The 19,018-nt window shown below is 35.2% G+C and overlaps 1 protein-coding gene, 2 long non-coding RNA genes and 1 other non-coding gene across 5 annotated transcripts in view; 1 reads left to right on the plus strand and 3 right to left on the minus strand.

The window, feature by feature from the left end:
- The window catches only part of LOC141377804 (uncharacterized), a 304,437-nt gene that overhangs the window by 24,597 nt on the left and 260,822 nt on the right, over positions 1-19,018 (minus strand). The gene's annotated exons all lie outside the window — the stretch shown is intronic.
- Positions 224-1,170, minus strand: LOC141377799 (uncharacterized). Its single transcript, XR_012390717.1, has 2 exons — positions 1,139-1,170; positions 224-600 (listed from the first exon to the last, which is right to left on the minus strand). It is a non-coding gene; the product is annotated as an uncharacterized lncRNA (long non-coding RNA).
- mir142b (microRNA 142b) lies at positions 406-491 on the minus strand. The gene has a single exon (NR_030091.1). It is a non-coding gene; the product is annotated as a microRNA 142b (primary transcript).
- On the plus strand, positions 6,781-18,409 carry ca4b (carbonic anhydrase IV b). Of its 2 annotated transcripts, none has more exons than XM_073923041.1 (8): positions 6,781-6,873; positions 7,919-7,966; positions 8,652-8,816; positions 8,914-9,059; positions 10,919-11,011; positions 11,098-11,164; positions 11,405-11,565; positions 17,642-18,409. In XM_073923041.1, the coding sequence occupies exons 4-8, from the start codon at positions 9,054-9,056 to the stop codon at positions 17,816-17,818; spliced, it is 504 nt and encodes a 167-aa protein (XP_073779142.1). In that variant the 5' UTR covers positions 6,781-6,873; positions 7,919-7,966; positions 8,652-8,816; positions 8,914-9,053; the 3' UTR covers positions 17,819-18,409.

Consider the following 19,018-nt stretch of genomic DNA (forward strand, 5'->3'; position numbering starts at 1 on the left):
TTTGTTCCTGTGTCTAGCAGGTGAAGTTGAGCTTTCAGATGGTGAGTGAAGCCTAATTGGAATAATATAAAGCGAAGATGTCTTTAAAAAAAAAACTATTAAACCACTCAATTGTTTTGTGCACCCGAAGTGAAAACATCTTACCGACACCATGAGGGTGAGTAAACAGTTTATCAAAACTCAAACCCTAAAATAATATAACAGCAGCAAATACACACAGGTCTTCTTTATGGTTCGTTTTATTACTTCAGTTCCTGTTCCATAAACAATTAGTTAATTAATGTACAAGTTAACATACATAACGTTACATGTGAGCACATAAAAAAATGTTCGAGAGCAAAATCATAATTAACACTTCACAAATTACACGTTCATATTCAGCATCAAGACTGTCCATCGCCGCCAACAGTACACTCATCCATAAAGTAGGAAACACTACACTGTGTAGAGAAGTTTAGTAGTGCTGTCTACTTTATGAGTGACTGCACTGTACCTCTGACCTTCCCGCCTCTTCTCGTCTTCACGCTCCAGTCGACACTTTTACACGCTTCCTCTTAACTCCATGTGCTCCGAATGCGCGTTTTACACCGATTATTAAACCTGTGAGAAAGCAGAACAAACTGTAGTGGTTAAACATGTCAAATACTATTAAAATATTAAAATAAGTTGAGCTGCGTTGGCTTTTCTTGTTCATAGTAGTCACCACAGATCGTGAGGTGTTTACAATTACTCTTTTTTTTTTACTGTTATAGGTAAAAATGAAATATGCTATGTGTAATGAACTATTTTAAAAGTGCATAATGCATAGATCTTCCAGTACTGCTGCTACCTTATTTGTAAAAATGTGTTTAAGATGAAATGGCTTCCTTTTGTATCAAATGTTTATTTATTGTAATGCTATTTACAGCTACTAGTAAAATAAACAAATATATTTTAACATTTATAATAATTAAAAAACAAGTGGTTACTGTTTTCTGTCATTATTTTTAAGTTCTGCCAAATTCACCTCATATTTGCAGATAAAACCAGGCAGTTCGCCGTTCTATACAGTGTAACAAGTTTATGAAACCAGTAAACAATGATATGAATGTTTAAATATGTCTAAAAATTTAGATTAAACGGAAGAGCAGTGACTTACCAGCTCTCTGCCTACTTGGTCCCGGAAACAACAGAGAAAAGAGAAAGAAGTTGTCGCCTTTTAACACTTTTTAGGCCACATGGTGCAAACCACAGGAAGAGGCCCTGCCATCTCTGTCTTGAAGAAGCACAAATGCACGCCTATTGGACTACAGCAAGTTTCGTTTGAAGACAGACTCAAATCAATTCCTTTTAAGGGCATTTTAACCGATAAAAGACCGATCTGAAATGACAGAATAAAGCCTGGGTCTGTAGCATACCTCAACATCACACAAAGAAATAAAGAGGAAGTCTAGTAAACATGTGATCAGATTGCATCAGGCTTCCTCATTGTGTCTTTAAACTCGCATTATTAAATTATTTTAATAGCAGATGTTGGTTTATGAGGAAATATCTTCACAGGAAGATGTTGCGTGTGCTTTTTTGTGTTGGTTTATTTTGAGATTCACATATATATGAAGCATAATGTTGTTCATTGCACTTGTAGAGCTGTTTCCTGAGGGGGAGGGTTGTTAGTATGTTGAACAAAACCACACCATTTCATCAGCACATTAATATATACTTTGAGTCAAATATGAGTGCGGTGATGAATGATGTGTCATATAAATGTCAGATTAGTATAATTTAAAATCAGGGTTGCTAATTTTACAATGCATTACAGTAAAGATGATAAAAGCCAGCTGGTTTGAAATATTACCTTCACAGATATGACAGCATCTAATTAAATGTAACATCAGACTCTCTCTCTCATTCTCTCTCCTCTCTTTGGTGCTTGAATTGAAACACGTATTGTCCCAAGCTCCCTTGAGTTTTTATACTTTGATAAAGAGCAAGCCGTTCTCCAATTCCCTGAATGTGATGTACATGAGACGGACTTGTTGTCTAGACAACCCAAACCTCAAAATCTCGTTTGACACGCACAGAAGGAAGTGGGGGATGTGCATACACTTCTCTGTGATGTACTGTCATAACGTACCTAGTGCTGTAAAGACAAAGAAAACGGTCAAACATGAGTAACAGACATTCAGTTAAATGTCAATGTAGACAGTTTTCTTTGTGAATATTGGAAAGTAAATGCACCTGAACATACTTCTTAAATGTTTGCTAGTTTATTGATATTAAATGGAATATACTATAGAAAGTGATGTTGACAGTAGGCATCAGCCTGTATATGATTCTGACAGTATGATAACCTTGGATAAAAATATCACCGTTTCATGGTATTGTGATAACTGCTGTAAAATATATTGTTTTTAAATATCTGGGTAAAAAATAAAACCCTTTTTCCTGCTTTAAACAATTTATTTTATCTTGAGAAACTTTTAAAATATTTTGGAGCAGTAAACATGTGATGGCTGAATAATTCAAATTAATCTTCTCTTTCCTTATTTATGATTTGGTTATGGGTAAAACAAAGCCCATGCGGGTCAGGTAGTTTAAACAGTAGGCTACAAATAAGTAATTGGTTATGAATTAATTAATTATTCATAAATAATTAATTCACCACCGCCTACGACGACGATGCCATCGTCTATCGCGATGTTTCACATTAGACATCGATCGTACAATGTCAAATTGGTCAACATCGCCCAACCCTAATGTACAATTCATCTTTAAGCTACAAACATTTTATTCAATGTGCCCAAATGGCTTACATTCGCTTCACATTCTTATAGTCTAGTCTTAAAAACACATGCAAATAAGAAACCTTAAGTTTAAAATATGAAATTACTCCACTATGTTGTTAACTGTAATATCTGGTCAACTACAATCCCAACTACATTGCAGATCCCTGTGATTTGACTATTGCAAACTCGCACAGTTTGTTTTTGCTGAAACAATAAATTGTGCCGCCCTACTTCAAACAAAATTGAAGAATGAACAGAAATTATGTCATTTTGACAGATGACAAAGTTTGTTTAGAGTTCATTTCGGCTGTTTGAAACAGCTTATCAAACTTTTTTAGGGGAAGTTAGTTTTGACTCCTTAACACCTTTGAGCTTCCTTTGGTTAATTGGTTTCTATGAGAATACACAGACCGGTGGTGCCATTCAGTGTCTGTTCTCAAAAATTTGAAAACAATGTGAAGATGTGGCACTTCTCCCCTGGGGTGCAAAAGGCTGAAGAGGGCTGTTTGCCGGGTGTTTATGAAACTGTTTTTCTCTCCCAGCCACCATCTTTGTATGACACATTTCAGCTCTCTCTATTGCATTACGGGTTTTTTCCTCCTCAGATGGAAAATGAAAAAGAACTGAATTTGAAGTTGATCAGGGCCTTCGTCTATTTTGTTGCCAAGGATTTTCAATCAGGTTTAGATTAAGACTCTGGCCTGCCATTTTATTATTTCAGTCTTTTCAGCTCGAATTAACTGCTTTACTTGTTTGCTGTGTGACGATGATCATTGTCCTTCATACAAATTGCTGTCTGATTGAGTGATGAATGCAGGGAAAGACCTGCATGTTTCTGATAAACTTGCAAAATCATCACATTTACTCTGTAATGTAGCTTAATACCAACCCTAAGCTCAATGTGTTGTAGTGAACACCGCGCAACCAAAAGACTTCAACTCTATCTTTTGAAAACTTAATATACATAATTTATCTTCAGTCATTTCCACAAAAGATACATCAAGGCACTGTATGCTGAGACAGATTCTTATCCTGTTCAGAACTGAACTGGTGTTCATTTCCAGCTACAGTAAATGAACCTATCGTTCATTAAGATTCTCCACTTTATTCTGTGCTCTTGTACATTTGTCTTTTGTGGATGTGAATGAGTAAAAGTCATTGTAAAGATGCAATATTCTTGTAATGACCTTGTAAAAGAGGATTTCCAACACTTTAGAAAGGCTAACCAGAAGGTAAGGCTGCCGGAATATGTAACTCATGAAATATACTTAGAAATGCCCTTTTTACTGCTGTTTTGATCAAATGGATTTGAACTGTTTTCAAACATAAGAATTCACTGTATTCACAGAGCTTTTATTATTATGTTTTATTATACATTTGTGTCTGGGACAATGGTAAAACATTGAAATCTAAACATGAAAGGTATTCAGACGTAGTAAAAATAAATGACGAATGCATGATTAAAAGTTACAAAGTAGTTACTCTTTAATAGGTAAGCTTTCTTGAAGATTTGTTAGTTGTAATAAAACCAATACCTAAGACATGATAGTGCCGAAGGATGAAAAAGAAAAACAACCGCCTACTTTAAAATTCAACTGCAGTTTGCATGTGCACAGTGTTTGGGGTTGTATTTCTGAAAGTTGAAGGTTGAATCTAAAGGTCAAATCTGGAACATTGTTTGCCTCTTTTTTATCACTCACACAAATCACTCATTTAATGGTTCTCTGAGACCAGTTAACCCCTTATCATTTCCACCATGAACTTTTAAAGTGTTTTACAACACTTGCGGTGCTTGACCTATCTTCTATATCTTCTCACTGTTCCAGCAGGAGGACTTGAGGACACCTATTTCTGTACAACACAGGATTAACTCCTGAAATACACACTACTGTACAAATAGTGTCTTTTAACTAACTGCTTGAAAAGATTGGTATAACCCAGACAAGTTTATAGGGTTAATTCAATTAACTTGTTTGTCTTCACATGTTCAACAAGCTAAATGCCCTCATTTTGGTTTCAACACATTTTACAGACAGTAAAAACTCAAATTTGACTAATACATTTCTGAATGACTGTTTACAAGTGTACTGTGTATGAGTATTGTTTACTGTTGTCTTTTTATTAGACTTTGGGAATGTTTACTGTCTCCTGATAGATGTGTTTGTTTTCTCCTGATTTTGATTTTGTCTATTGCCATGTGATGTGTTAAAAATATTTTTAAACAGTTAATTAAACTTTAATTCATAAAGATTCAATATTCAGTATTATTTTTTATAAAGTTTCATTTCTTTTAGTTAATTTTTGGTTTTTCAGCTTGGCTACTGAGCAAACAACTGTTTAACAATGACTTCCTTAATTAACCGAGTTGAGCCTTTACAATTACATGTATCTTGTAAAATAACTAGTAAAATATAAGCTTTCAAACAGTACATGAATAATGATGCATTAATATGTAAACTTAACATTACTTCATTATGGACTAATGATGCGTTAATGTATGCGCTAATTATTAACTAACTTTAACTACAACATGAGTCATATGAGTTAATGCGTGAATAACAGCTACAATTATTACTAGTTAGTGCTTGTTTGTTAATTAATGTATTAATTACCACAATGGTTAATTTAGATAATAATTTAACCAGGGCAAGGCAGTGGCGGAGTAGATAGTGCTGTCGCCTCTCAGCAAGAAGGTTGCTGGTTCGAACCTCGGCTCAGTTGGCGTTTCTGTGTGGAGTTTGCATGTTCTCCCTGCCTTCGCGTGGGTTTCCTACCGGTTTCCCCCACAGTACATGCGGTACAGGTGAATTGGGTAAGCTAAATTGTCTGTAGTGTGTGAATGTGTGTGTGGATGTTTCTCAGAGATGGGTTGCGGCTGGAAGGGCATCTGCTGTGTAAAACTTGCTGGATAAGTTGGAGGTTCATTCTGCTGTGGTGACACTGGATTAATGAAGGTACGAAGCCAACAAGAAAATGAATAATTTAACCACCAGGAACTCATGTTATTTTTATGTATAATTATTTATATCATGACTTTACTTGGAGGGGCACATTATCATTAACATCATCATTCCTAACTACTCATGATCTCTTCATGCACATCCATCTAGTGCATTTACACTGAATAACAATGGAAAAGTGTTTTGCCGACACCAACATGAAAAGTTCAAACACAGGAGTTCACGAAGGATGAGTTAATGGTGATGTGTCTCTTCAAGTAAAGCAATGCCATAATTATACATGAACAGCTCATGAGTTCATGTTGGTTACTTTTAACTTAAACTTATATGTTAATTAATGCGTTAATTAACAACATGTGCTAACAAGTAATTAGGGTTACCATTTAGGCATGGGGCGTTATAAGATTCTGACTGTATGATAACCTTGGATAAAAAAAAAATCACGGTTTCATGGTATCACGGTATTGTGATTACTGCTCTGAAATATATTCTTTTTAAATGTAAAAAAACCTACTTTTTCCCCTTTAAAAACAATACTTTTTTTTTGTTAAAGATTTATAATATTTTAAAACAGTAAACATGTCATGATAAATAATAAAACGAATCATTGACCTCTGCGGTCTTTGTTTGTTTAAAAAAAAAAACAGATATCTTTGCAATTTAAAACAGCATCTTTGGATACTTTTTTTTTCCTGCTGGAGAGTTGTATTTAAAAACAAAACAAAAAAAAAAACGTAAATAAAAAAATCTTACACCTTAGGAACAGTTTTACAGAAAATTTTGCAGTTTAAAACTGAATTTTTCAAACCACAGTATAGCTTGAAACTCATTTACTCATGAACTTTTATGACTTGTTGTAGTTAAAGTTAGTTCATGATTAGCACGTGCCTTAACTCATCATTAATTCATACCGTTTAGTTTATATAATATTTAGTGTTAAATGTTTAGTTTACATATTAATACATCATTATTTATGCCCTGTTATTGTAAAGTGTTAGCAGGGCGGTAATTGGGCTGGAAACTAACAAAATAATGAGGATCGGGGTGGGGGGACTACGGTAGTTTCTTGGAGCAAAAAACAAAACAGGAAGATGGCGGGAGATGGGTGTGAAATACGGGAGACTCGGGAAAAACGGTAGTGTTAGCAGGTATGGCTACAAGTCACTGGAAAATAATGTAAATGCTGCTCTCAGCCAGATATTATTTCTCAGAGTCACCACTAGATGGGGTCAGTATTTATCCAAATATAAACCAACCGGAGAGCAAGAACCTGTTGCTTTCAATTCAGAAGTTTTTGGTTGTTCCATAATTCTGTATATCCATGTATGACTAATTTTAGTTATGTGTTTTCACTTAATTTGACTGTTGTCATGTTTGTTTGCTGCTCCAGAATATGCAACACCATTATCCATTAATCAGTCTGATAAGTGCTTGTCTTGTAGGAGTTGAAAACAAGCGAAAGTTTGTTATGGGTGGAGAGCATCTTTATCATCAAGCCTAGATTAGACACACTGAATTACTCATATGTATATATAGCAGGTATCTTTATGATTCGTCTAATACAAATGAGTTTTATGGTCACTTGGTTTTGCGCTGTAAAACATGAAAGGAGGAGACACTGAGATAAAGCTCTGTTATAAAAAGCTCCATCGAAATACCACCATGAAAGACACTGGCCTGTTCTTTAGCTGTCGTTCTGGTCCAAATATTAAGGATGAATTTTCTCTGTCTTTCCACACTTGCTATTTTATGCAGGCTTGCTTCAAGTGCAGGTAAGTGTGGTCAATTATTATTAAAAATGTGACATTTACTGCTAAACATATTTGTGCAGAGTTTAGTGGCACATTGAGTCCATCCGTATAATTTTAGCTTTTAGTTTTAGGGTATTCATGAACATTTTTACTGTACACCTTAAAAGGCCTAGTCAAATTATGTTTCTGAGTACTAAATATTATTAATAATTGGTTTATGGGCTGTTTATATATTTATGAAAGTCTTAGAAAATAAGTTGTTAAATTAAATTTGAAAACAAAAAAGGATAAAGAAATGATAGACTTAAATGTATTTGAAGGTTGTAGTTGTCCTGTTGTCTTTTTAACTGAATGAGTCTGTAAGTTTTTATGCATCATATATTAAATCTATAAGTTTTAATAAAATACTTGTACAATGGGTTAACTTTTTTCTTTCTTTCAGAATGGTGTTATCAGACCCAAGTAACTTGCTCCAATCACTCATGCATAGGTGAGCATTGCATGTTTAAATGTTTTGTATTAAATTATTAGAACAAATGCTTTTTATGCTTTTGTGTTTATTTTTATACAATTATTTAATATTTAATAATTATTCAAAATATTATTGTTATCTTAAATATTAATAATAATTGCAGGTATTTACATTTATTAAAATATCATGCATTAAACTGATTGAAGAATCCTAAAAGAATCATCACATTTCTACAAAACTTATTAAGCAGCACAGCTGTTTTAAAACGTAATGATAATAATAAGAAATGTATTGTGTGCACAAAATGAGTGTATACCAAGTAATTTTTTTTGTAGTGAAGATAAACCGAACATTCTATTTCAGCATCGAATTAGAAAATGTACCTTTTGCATTTACTCTGAACATTCTAAAACGGCTACAACAAAAATAATCATCACAACAGTTTTCAAAGTAATAATAAAAAAAATTAAAAAAATTGATGACATGAGCACAAAATTAGCATGATCAGAATCATTTTTTATGACATTAAAGTATTTCTGGAGTAATAGCTTTACCATCACAGGAATAAGTGACATTTTTTTAAAATATTAAAATAAATTTTTTATTGTAATATTCCCTAATTGTAAGGGTTTATTAACTAATAGAAATCTTTTAATCACTTTTTATACCATATTGTGTGTGACAAATATACTGTTTTACACAGGACCAGATGACTGGGCAACAGTAGCCGCAGCGTGTGGAAACAATAAACAGTCGCCAATTAACATTGTTACAAATAAAGCTTCTACAGACAGTCGACTGACCCCAGTACAGTTTACAGACTATCAAGAGAGACTCAATGCTGTGATTGTAAACAATGGACATACAGGTACGTTTTACTTTAGAACATGGAAAATAAATCCCATGGGGGAAAATTGAATTATTATTATTAACTGCATCTCATAAACACTGTTTTGTCATTTTAGTGCAAATTAACCTGCCAGACAGAGCAAAAATTAATGGGGCCAATTTAGGATCCACTTACAAAGCTCAGCAGCTTCACCTGCACTGGGGCAAGAATGGAGGACCTGGATCAGAGCATACCATTGATGGAGAGAAATTCCCTATGGAGGTATTAAGACCTGTTCAAAACAGGAACAATGACTATAAACATAATCATAAAGAAAATAAATTAGTGTCACTCCACGCAAGGCATGATATCATTCTGTTGATTAGAAGTGCACAGTACAATTTGTTTGAATGCTCAAACATACTGTCCATCCTAAAATTGGTGGCACAGTGGGTAGCACTGTCACCTCACAGCAAGAAGGTTGCTGTTTCGAGCCCCCAGCTGGTTCCGTTGGCATTTCTATGTGGAGTTTGCATGTTTTCCCATGGGATTCATCTGGGTGCTCCGGTTTCCCCCACAGTCCAAAGACATGCGCTAAAGGTGAACTGGGTAAATTAAATTGTCCGTACTGTATGTGTGTATGTCCTTGTCCTCCAGGTTGGGGGTTGAGCATTGGGCTAACGACCCACCTTGTAAAAATTAGATCTTACGAAACACCAACATGGTGCGGCTAAATATTAACTTTGATATAAACAGCCCTGGGAGTAAGAAAGTGTCAAATGTTATAGTATTTTGAATTGAATACATCTGGTCTATTATTGCTGGTACAAATTGGAAATTTAAACCTTTATATTCTTCAGTAGCTAATGTTGCCCACAGCACATTTTAAGGTGGATTAGGATCCACAAATGACCGATTATCTCCGATTTGGTTATTCAGCGATTGTTTCTAGTACAATAATGCCAACACGATGACATTATTCAATCAGCATACAAATAACATGACTTTACACTTTCCCTTTGCATGCAGCACATATGCCAAAATTCTTTTTTGCTTGCATATGATGCGTCAGTCTTTTTCATTAAAGCTTGTGGAGAACCAACATGAACAAGAGACCCTAAGATCTCTTGGACTTAAAGGGACAGTTCACCCAAAACTGAAAATTCTGTCATCATTTACTTCACTTGTCACAAACCTGTTTGATTTTCTTCTTATCAGTTGAATACAAGAAAAATTTTTAAAAAACAAATCCCATGGAAGTCATTGGTTACCAACATTAATGGAGGTTTCCCATGTTTTAAAAAATAATTTATTGGTTTCTGGTTTCTAACATGCTTCAAAATAATTATTTTGTGCTCAAATGAAAAAAGAAATGCATAAAAGATTTGAAAACACTTGAAGGTGAGTAAATCTATAATTTTGGATGAACTATCCCTTTAATGTCCACCCTCACACATACAAATGAAGGTGTGCTTTTGCCAAGTACACAAAGTAGTGCGATTCTGGATAAACATCTATACTGATCCTGGAACATCTTTTTTGTTAAGAATGTAACCCATACCTAATCCCATAACTGTAAATATTCCCAAAATCAGAGGGGAATAGTAGTTGGATAACAATCATATAGAAGTACATAACCCTAGCTGTAAGCCTAAACTGAACATAAACTGTAAATGTATCCCTTTGTTCTTATTGGCTAATTGGGATGTTGCTCTAAAATCAATATAGATGTTAATCCAGCAATATGTCCTACTTGGTTAAATAACAATAACAATAGCCCTAGAAGTTGATAGAGGCAGACCACACTTATTATGAGAATAAGTGTGGCCATATATAGTGTTTGTGTGAAACTTTTGGTGTCACTCACTTCTAGTTAAGTGTACAAAACAGACTTTTATGCTGCTTAATGCGACAAACTGGTTTTCTTATATTATTTTGACCCCTCGTCATAATCATAAACACAGTGTTTGTTGCCCAAATAATTGGAGCACTTTACTGCACCAGTTTACTTTTAGCAGCAAATTGTAAGTCTTGCACATTCACTGAAGATAGTTTACTGATGCTATGCACGATTAGGTTGATGTACAGTTTTTGTTGCTACTTTTCAATAAGGAAATTCATGCTTTTTTACCTTTTAACAGCTTCACGTTGTACATATAAAAGAAGAATACAACTCTTTAGAGCAGGCTGTGGGTGACTCTTCTGGAGTGGCTGTTCTTGGGTTTTTCTATGAGGTAAAATGAATAATTCTTTTCATGTATAAATGTTTGTTATTTATAGATAATACATGTGTGTTGTTTGTATCTGTCTTATCTTGCAGGAATCAGAAAATGCTAATAAAAATTATGACGCTATCATAAATTCTCTGACAAACATTACACATCCTGGTGAGATTTCCATCGTCTTTTTAAATCTATCTTCAAAGCTTTATTGCTTTAGTGTTATTATTTATTGCTTCTTGTTAAGGTCTTGTATGATGTATAACAGCGCTAAAGTCACTCAAGGTCACACTATCTCTAATATGGGAGGACACTTTCCTATAAGGCCATTTTAATGTTATTAGTCAAACAGACTATATTTAGAAAGTAAAAAAGGAATGCAATAACTTAGTAAAATGACTATTTCAGAAAGCAATGCAGCACTTGGAGCCATATCATTAGACATGCTCATTCCTAATGAAGACTTGGACAAGTACTTTCGCTACGAGGGCTCACTCACCACACCGGGATGTGCTGAAGCAGTGGTCTGGACCATTTTTGAGAAAACTATACCACTCAGCAAGGAACAGGTGATTTATTATATGTTTAAACAATTATAAAGTTCAAGTACAATAACTATGACAACTATACTAGTGTCCACATCAACATAATGATAAGATAAGGTTGTGTTGATTTTAAACAGTGCACTTCAGTAAAAGTACAGATACCCTAATAAAATATGACCCCAGTAAAAGTATAAAGCCCTCTTTTTCAATTTTAAGTACTAAAATAGTAGAATGCTATGTAATGTTTAATGTAGCACCAAAATTTGTTATATATATATATGAGCAATAGTACATGAGTAGCAATGTGAATTGGCTGTATATTGCAGGTGTGTGTTGTCTTAGTTTCCCACCACTGCCGATATACAGCCATATCCCACTGCTACGAGTGTGATATTGTGTTTATACAACAGTTTGACGACATGATCACATATCTAAAAAAGAAAATCACGGACAGACTAAAAATCCTTTTGTATTAGGAACTACTTTGTTCCACCATTCATTCACATCTGCAGCAGAAACTGTTGCTCATTCACCAACATCTCTTTAGAGCTAGTATTTGTATGATTCTCCAGCGTAATGTCTAAAGTGATGACAAAACAGGTGATTTTGCTCATATTTTAAGATTAAAAGGCTGAACGGCATGAAATGCCAGTATTTCTCTGTTGTAATTGGGATATCACAATAATTAACCCCGAAAAGCCAAAGCAAAGCACTACAGCACTACAACATACAAAAGAAAGAGATTGACTTAGTCACTTACCTGTCTTATAATGATTTGATCAGCTGTAGTTTGAAATTACGCTTTTTAAAGTTTTTTTCCTCTAAGGGCTTATTATGTGGTCTCTGTCACCATCTTGTGGTGGAACGTCAATTGTTTTTGCTCAGTGACAGGCTGATTGATGCTGATTTAAATAAGTCACTATCCTTATTAATAAACTGCATAGTTGCAATCTAAACCAGTGGTTCTCAAAGTGGGGGTCGGGACCCCCCCAGGGGTCGCGGGGCAATGAAGGGGGGTCGTCTGGTGATTTCCAAAAATCTATTTATTGTTATTAAACCATAAGAATTAACATATTTTATCCATAACTATACTGAGAATAAAAATAGTCGTTTATAGTTACTATATACTATATAGTTACTATAGTAGCTTATAGTTACTAGTTCTATTGGATTGCGACCCCTGGGGTAATTACATTATATTAAAGGCAGCAATAGCGTCAGATGCATTTTGATTTTATAACATCAGGTTATACTTTCTGGGACATTTAAAGCATTGACACAAATTTAATTGGTGTGTCTGCGTCATTGCATGCAAGGTTTCTGTATTTATAACCACCTCAGAGGATATTGGGGGTCGCGAGTCACTAGCATTGTTATTTTGGGGGTCGCTGGCTGAAAAGTTTGGGAACCCCTGATCTAAACAACTACATTCTTGCATAAAAAAGCCTCAAAAGTATATTATGATGTCCAACAGCTGCAATATTTGTCAAACTGAAGTAAGTTTATTAATCTGCTGTCACTATGTGGGTGAAGTAATACATAACTACTTGGGCTGTAGGAGTTCTGATATTGCAGAATATCACACCGCTATCAGCCAATCCGATTCGAGAACCAGACAGAACTGTTGTGTAAATATATGTAGTGTTTTTATTTATTTTTATATATATAGTCTTTTTATTTACTTTTTTGTCATCACTACATTGCACACATTGAATCATAATTATCAGATTGACGATTTAAGTGCGCAAAGAAGTGATTACAACTAAATAAAAACATATAGTATATACAGTTGAAGTCAGATTTATTAGCCCCCCTGAATCATTAGCCCTCTGTGTTTTTTTCTCCCAATTTCTGTTTAACGGAGAGATGTTTTTTTAACACATTTCTAAACATACTAGTTTTAATAACTCATTTCTAATAACTGCTTTATTTTATCTTTGTCATGATGACAGTACATAATAATTAACTAGAAATTTTTCAGGACACTTCTAAACAGCTGAAAATGACATTTAAAGGCTTACCTATGTTAATAAGTTATGCAGCTTAGGGTAATTAAACAAATTATTGTGTAACAGTGGTTTGTTTTGTAGACTATCAAAAATATAAATAGCTTATAGGGGCTGATAATATTGGCCTTAAAATTGATCTTAAAAAAAACTAAAACTGCTTTTATTCTAGCCAAAATAAAACAAATAAGACTTTCTCCAGAAAAAAATATTTATCAGACATACTGTGAAAATGTTCTTGCTCTGTTAAACATCATTTGGGAAATATAAAAAAAATCAAAGGGGGGCTAATAATTCTGACTTTAACTGTATATACATATGTATGTATGTACTTTATTTGTCAGTTATACAATGTAAAGAATGCATAACAGGACAAAAGTTTCAATATATAAAAATATACTTTTCATTTAATAAATCCCAAAAAACCTACTTTAGTAAATTACATTTCAAGCACTCAAGCTGAGAGGATCTCCAGTTTCTGAATCAGTTTGCAAATTCAATGAATCACTTACTAAAACTTACTCAAACAGATCATTTGAATCAGTTTGTTAACTACAGACTCGCTTTGAATGGATCATTTGAATCAGTGAGTTTGTGGCTGCGTCCGAAACCGCCTACTACTCAGTAGGTACTGAATTTGAATTTAAACATACTTCTCAGCCGTTAGAAAAGTACGTTCTATACAGTATGAATGTGAGAGGTATGAATGGAATTCGGACGTACTACATCCGCCATTTTGTCATAGTCACGTGACGTACCTGTGTAATTTGCGTCGCTTTACTCCCATTCATGAGTTCCCTCGCGGTGCATCATGGGATAGCGCAGCATGCATGGGATGCGCACTCCAGAATCTCGCCGGAAGTAGTAAGTCATCCGGGTACTTCTCGCATACTGTTTTTCGAATTCTATGAATTCGGACATACTACTTGGCTCACATACTGATTTTAGCGTACTATATAGTATGGAAGTATGCATTTTCGGACGCAGCCTGTGACTCTGGAACATCCAGGTGTAACACGGGGAGTGACACAGACAACTGAAGTAGGATCCATGTGCAGGTTTATTCAGAGTCAGGCAAGCAATAGTCAACACAGGTGCAAACAGATGTATAGAGGCAGTCCAGAATCGTAGTCAAATAACAGGCGAGAGGTCGTAAGGCAGGTGGCAGACTAAGACAAAAAGGCTAAAGTCAAAACACAGGAAAACAAGACTAGGAAACGCTAGGGATTGCTGACGTGAAACTGATGTTTCGACACAGTGTCGAGATCCCCAAGTGCAAGTGTTTCGAAACACTGCACTGAAGCATGATCCGAAACAACCAAGTCACATGACTAAAGTGTTTCGAAACACCTGGTCACGTGACTGAAGTGATTCAAAGCATCGATCAGCCTAGAAGCATTTCGAGACCTGGCAAATCTGCATTTGACTGCCATGGTCAGGAATTACTCCTAACTTATGTGGCCTAGTGGACTGTGTGTGTGCATGCTGTTACTATGCTTCGAATGACTTTTGGGTTCAAATCGCGACTTGTACAAATACTCCGAAATCATGGTTTTATGTATTTTATCATGTTTCTGTTTTGTGAAGCCTAAATAGGATACAGCTGCAGTTGCGCCATCAATTTAGCATCATTTTTGTAACACTGTAAAACTAGAATTAATATTTTTACAGTACTGTGATGGTTGGGTTTTGGGTAGACGTTAATAAAATACAATAAATGGGAAATTTAATGAATAATATAAATAATTCTTGATAACTTCAGGCCACAGTGTCTGATCTAGCAACAACCCTGTTTTAAGACCAAAACAAGACATATTTATTCACAAAGTACTTATTCAGTTGTCAGATCAATGTTAAAACAAAACGATACAAGAACAAAGCATTACCAACTGGTGTTACATTTCAAAATAGCTATATCAGGCTGGACTCGAAACCACTATCTGCATGGTAGTCAGACACCTCCACTAAATTACTTAAAGGGCCATGAAACCCCCTCGTTTCAGCAGTGTGTTTTCACACCTCTACTTTGGAAAAAGTCAGAAAAGTGGGCGTGTCCAGCTCTGTTTAGGGGGGAGTGTCGGAGGAAGAAAAGCGGCTTGGTATGGGAGTGTCTATTTGGGCGCGCTGAATTTCAGAGTCAAACACACAACCACAGCGGACAATGTGACTGTGTTTACATGGACATCTGTAGTCGAATTATTTGCCAAATTATTAAATGGTGGACTTTAACTGCAGTTTGGCTCTTTCATTCAGGGAATTCATTCATGTCCCTCCCGACAAACGTGATATTTGATTCGAGGCGCTGCTCTAAGCGTGTATTTTTCATGCAATGTTTGATACCGCACGGCGAATGAGAGAAAAAAAATCTCAGCATTTCCCGGAAACTTAGATGCACACGGCAGGTAGCGTCAGAAAGCCGCATATGTTATTCCGGTCACAAAATCCAACACGAGGTTATAGTTTGGTTGTAACTGTTAGTGCTAACTATTGCACTCGGTGCAATAGTTTGTTTGATACGAATACAATACGAACTGAATAAACAAAGAGCACAGGTCGCTCACTTACCAAATCTGTAGAGACAGGACAATCACCAGCAACTAGAGCCGCGTCTTTATTTAGAGGAGACTACAAGCGAATCTGGATCTCAGCGTTTGCATATGAGAACAGCTCTCAGGTAAACAATAATCCTCCTTAGACACGTAAGTTATTGTTGTCGCGCGTCGCGTACACTGTTAATCCACGCGTGAGTCTGCGCTCTCACAAAGAGAAAATGAAAACGAAACTTAACTGCAGCAAACTATAAAAGCAACACTTCACGCTTGTTTTGCCAACACACCGTGGCGTCTTTGCCGTCTACACTGTGACAGTAATGAATATTAATGAAGTTGCACAATAAAGCGCGCTGATTGGTTTGAACCAAGCCTTACTCATGCATTAATGCAACACACTGTAAGACGTAATAAGACTCACTCTGGCACAGACGCCCAGTCTGCACACTGGAATACACGCTATTATGTAATGACCGTGACGCAGCTTCAAAAATTAGTTTCAAACAGGAAGTACGAATTTGCTTGAAATAACGCAAAAACAACCAATTTACACTTTTTAGTGAAATATAGGTGTCCTAATAGTGTTTTTAGCAGTGTGGGACACATATACGACTGTCAACAGCTCAAAAAATGTGTTTTGGTGTTTCGTGACCCTTTAAAGGATAAACCCCTACAAAGTGGGGTTTAATACCTCAATTTGCTCAACTGTTCTTTGCTGAAGCTGTTTCTGTGCAATACATTAAAAAATGACCTCTAGGTGTCACTGTAGAGTGGGGTTTCGAAACGTTTCGAAGCTTTGACACATTTGCTTCGACTGTTTCAGGGTTTCATAAAGCCTCGCTTTGCCCGCCACTAGGAAACACATTGTAATGTCACTATACAGATGAACAAGACTCAGCAATGGTGTTTGTGTTTGAGCAGTATTTATGGTTCATGAATCAGTCCTTGAGCAGCTTCAGCTGTGCGAGTGTAATCAGTGGAGACTTGGAGCAGGTGTGTGTGTGTTTGTGTGTGTGTGTGTGTGTGTCATGACTGAATATGTAGTCCATTAACAAGCAGATTTGTAGTTCTATGAGTGTGAATGTTTTCTAGCAACCTCTGGTGGTTAGAGATCGCTGTGATCATGACACCAGGCAAGTCTGTGGAGTTCACAGTTGAATTGCTCTGTATAATTTGTCAACTGGTCAACAATCAGGTCAACTGACAAGATTCAGCTTGTTCATGATTCAGAATATATTTCATGTCTCTCAACAAATGAGGATTTCTGTTGATGATAATTTTTTTATGAAATGATTTCTATGATGAACTCTAATAAACTACATATACTTACAAAATAACTTTGATAAGTGCAGAAAAATGTGCACTGCATTTCTGTCATCTGCTTCTTTAAATCCTTAAGGTGGTTTGCCCTGTTCAAGTGCTGTTCATAATAGTTGTGGTGTGGACATTGCTATTTGTTGACATTTATCTTTATAATGTGTTGTCATTATGGTTATTGTCTTTGGTGTGAATTGCTCTGAATACCATCTTATCTTTGTCTTGCAGCTTTCTGCATTTTCAAACTTGACGTTTTCAGACGGTGCGGCCATGGTAAACACATTCCGACCCATTCAGCTGCGTTACGATCGTCCGGTGTATTATTCGAGGAGTTACATCTTTCATGTTAGCACTATCTTACTGGTCAGCTCTGTTTTCACATCCCTCTGTGTTCTCACGGTCTGATTTATGCTTATCTCTTCAGAAAGTTATTTATCGCTCATCAATAATTTAAAAAAAATCTGAGTTTATTTATTGCATGTCGTTCAGCCATGTGTGCCTTCAACAGCCCTAAGCACTGAAAAAACTACTAGGACTTACTTTTAGACACTTTTCACTATTAATTACAATGAAATGGCAAGTAATAACCAAATAAACATGGTATTTTAAGGCAGAGATAATTTCTTGTAAGGAGTGCTTGCAATTTCACAAGTTTAGGGTTTTAAAAGTTACATATAACTATTGTAACATCTGTATATAATGTAGTATAATTCCAATTATTTAGTTTTGTATGTCAATTGTTTCTGCAAAATTTCTCCCAATTACAAGAAGGCAAAAGAAAAAAAAAGACTATCTTTTTACTCTCTTTGTGGAAGGTAAAAATTACCAGGTGAAAGTGAGAGTACATAGAGGAACATGGTTACATTTTAATGTGTGACAGGCAATGCTTCATAACTGTGGTTGTTTGGGGAAATGAATGATTATAATTACTGTACTGTGTAGCTAACCGTTCAGTCTAAACTGTAACACAATAAAACAACAAACAAGCAAAAAAAAGAAATGAACAAATAAATGGTCTAATTGTTTTTTTTTTACTATACTATGAATAATTAAGTCTATAAAACAGTCTGAACACGTTCTACTTAGATTTTATTGCACCTGTTATGGTTATATGGCATAAAACAGAAGTGCTTTGTCATTGGGCAGATTCTTAGAAAATAGATGATTCATTGACAGACCATAGTTGAGTGACTGAATGTGGGTGCTACTGAAAACCGGCGACAACCATAAGAAGAGCTGAGAAATAAAAAGTAAAAATGTATTTATAATTTAAAAAAAAAATAAAATTACTGAAACTACACACAACAGCCTGAGCAAAATGCTAATTTTAGAAGAACATTTCAGACGGCAAGTTTGGGGTCAGTTTTTTTCTTTTTTTAACGAAAAAACTTCTGTTCATCAAGCCGGCATTTATTAAATGTAAAAATATTGTTAAATTGTTACATATTTGTTTAATAAATATTGATTTATTATTTATTGTATGTATTTTCAAATGAAATTATTAATCCAGTCATTATTGTTTTTAAAACTATGACCATTAATAATAATAACATTAATAACTAATATTAGAGTGATTTCTCCCAGTGTTTGCGTGGGTCTCCTCCT

This window comes from Danio rerio, chromosome 15 (assembly GCF_049306965.1).
Source record: "Danio rerio strain Tuebingen ecotype United States chromosome 15, GRCz12tu, whole genome shotgun sequence".
Lineage (NCBI taxonomy): Eukaryota > Metazoa > Chordata > Actinopteri > Cypriniformes > Danionidae > Danio > Danio rerio.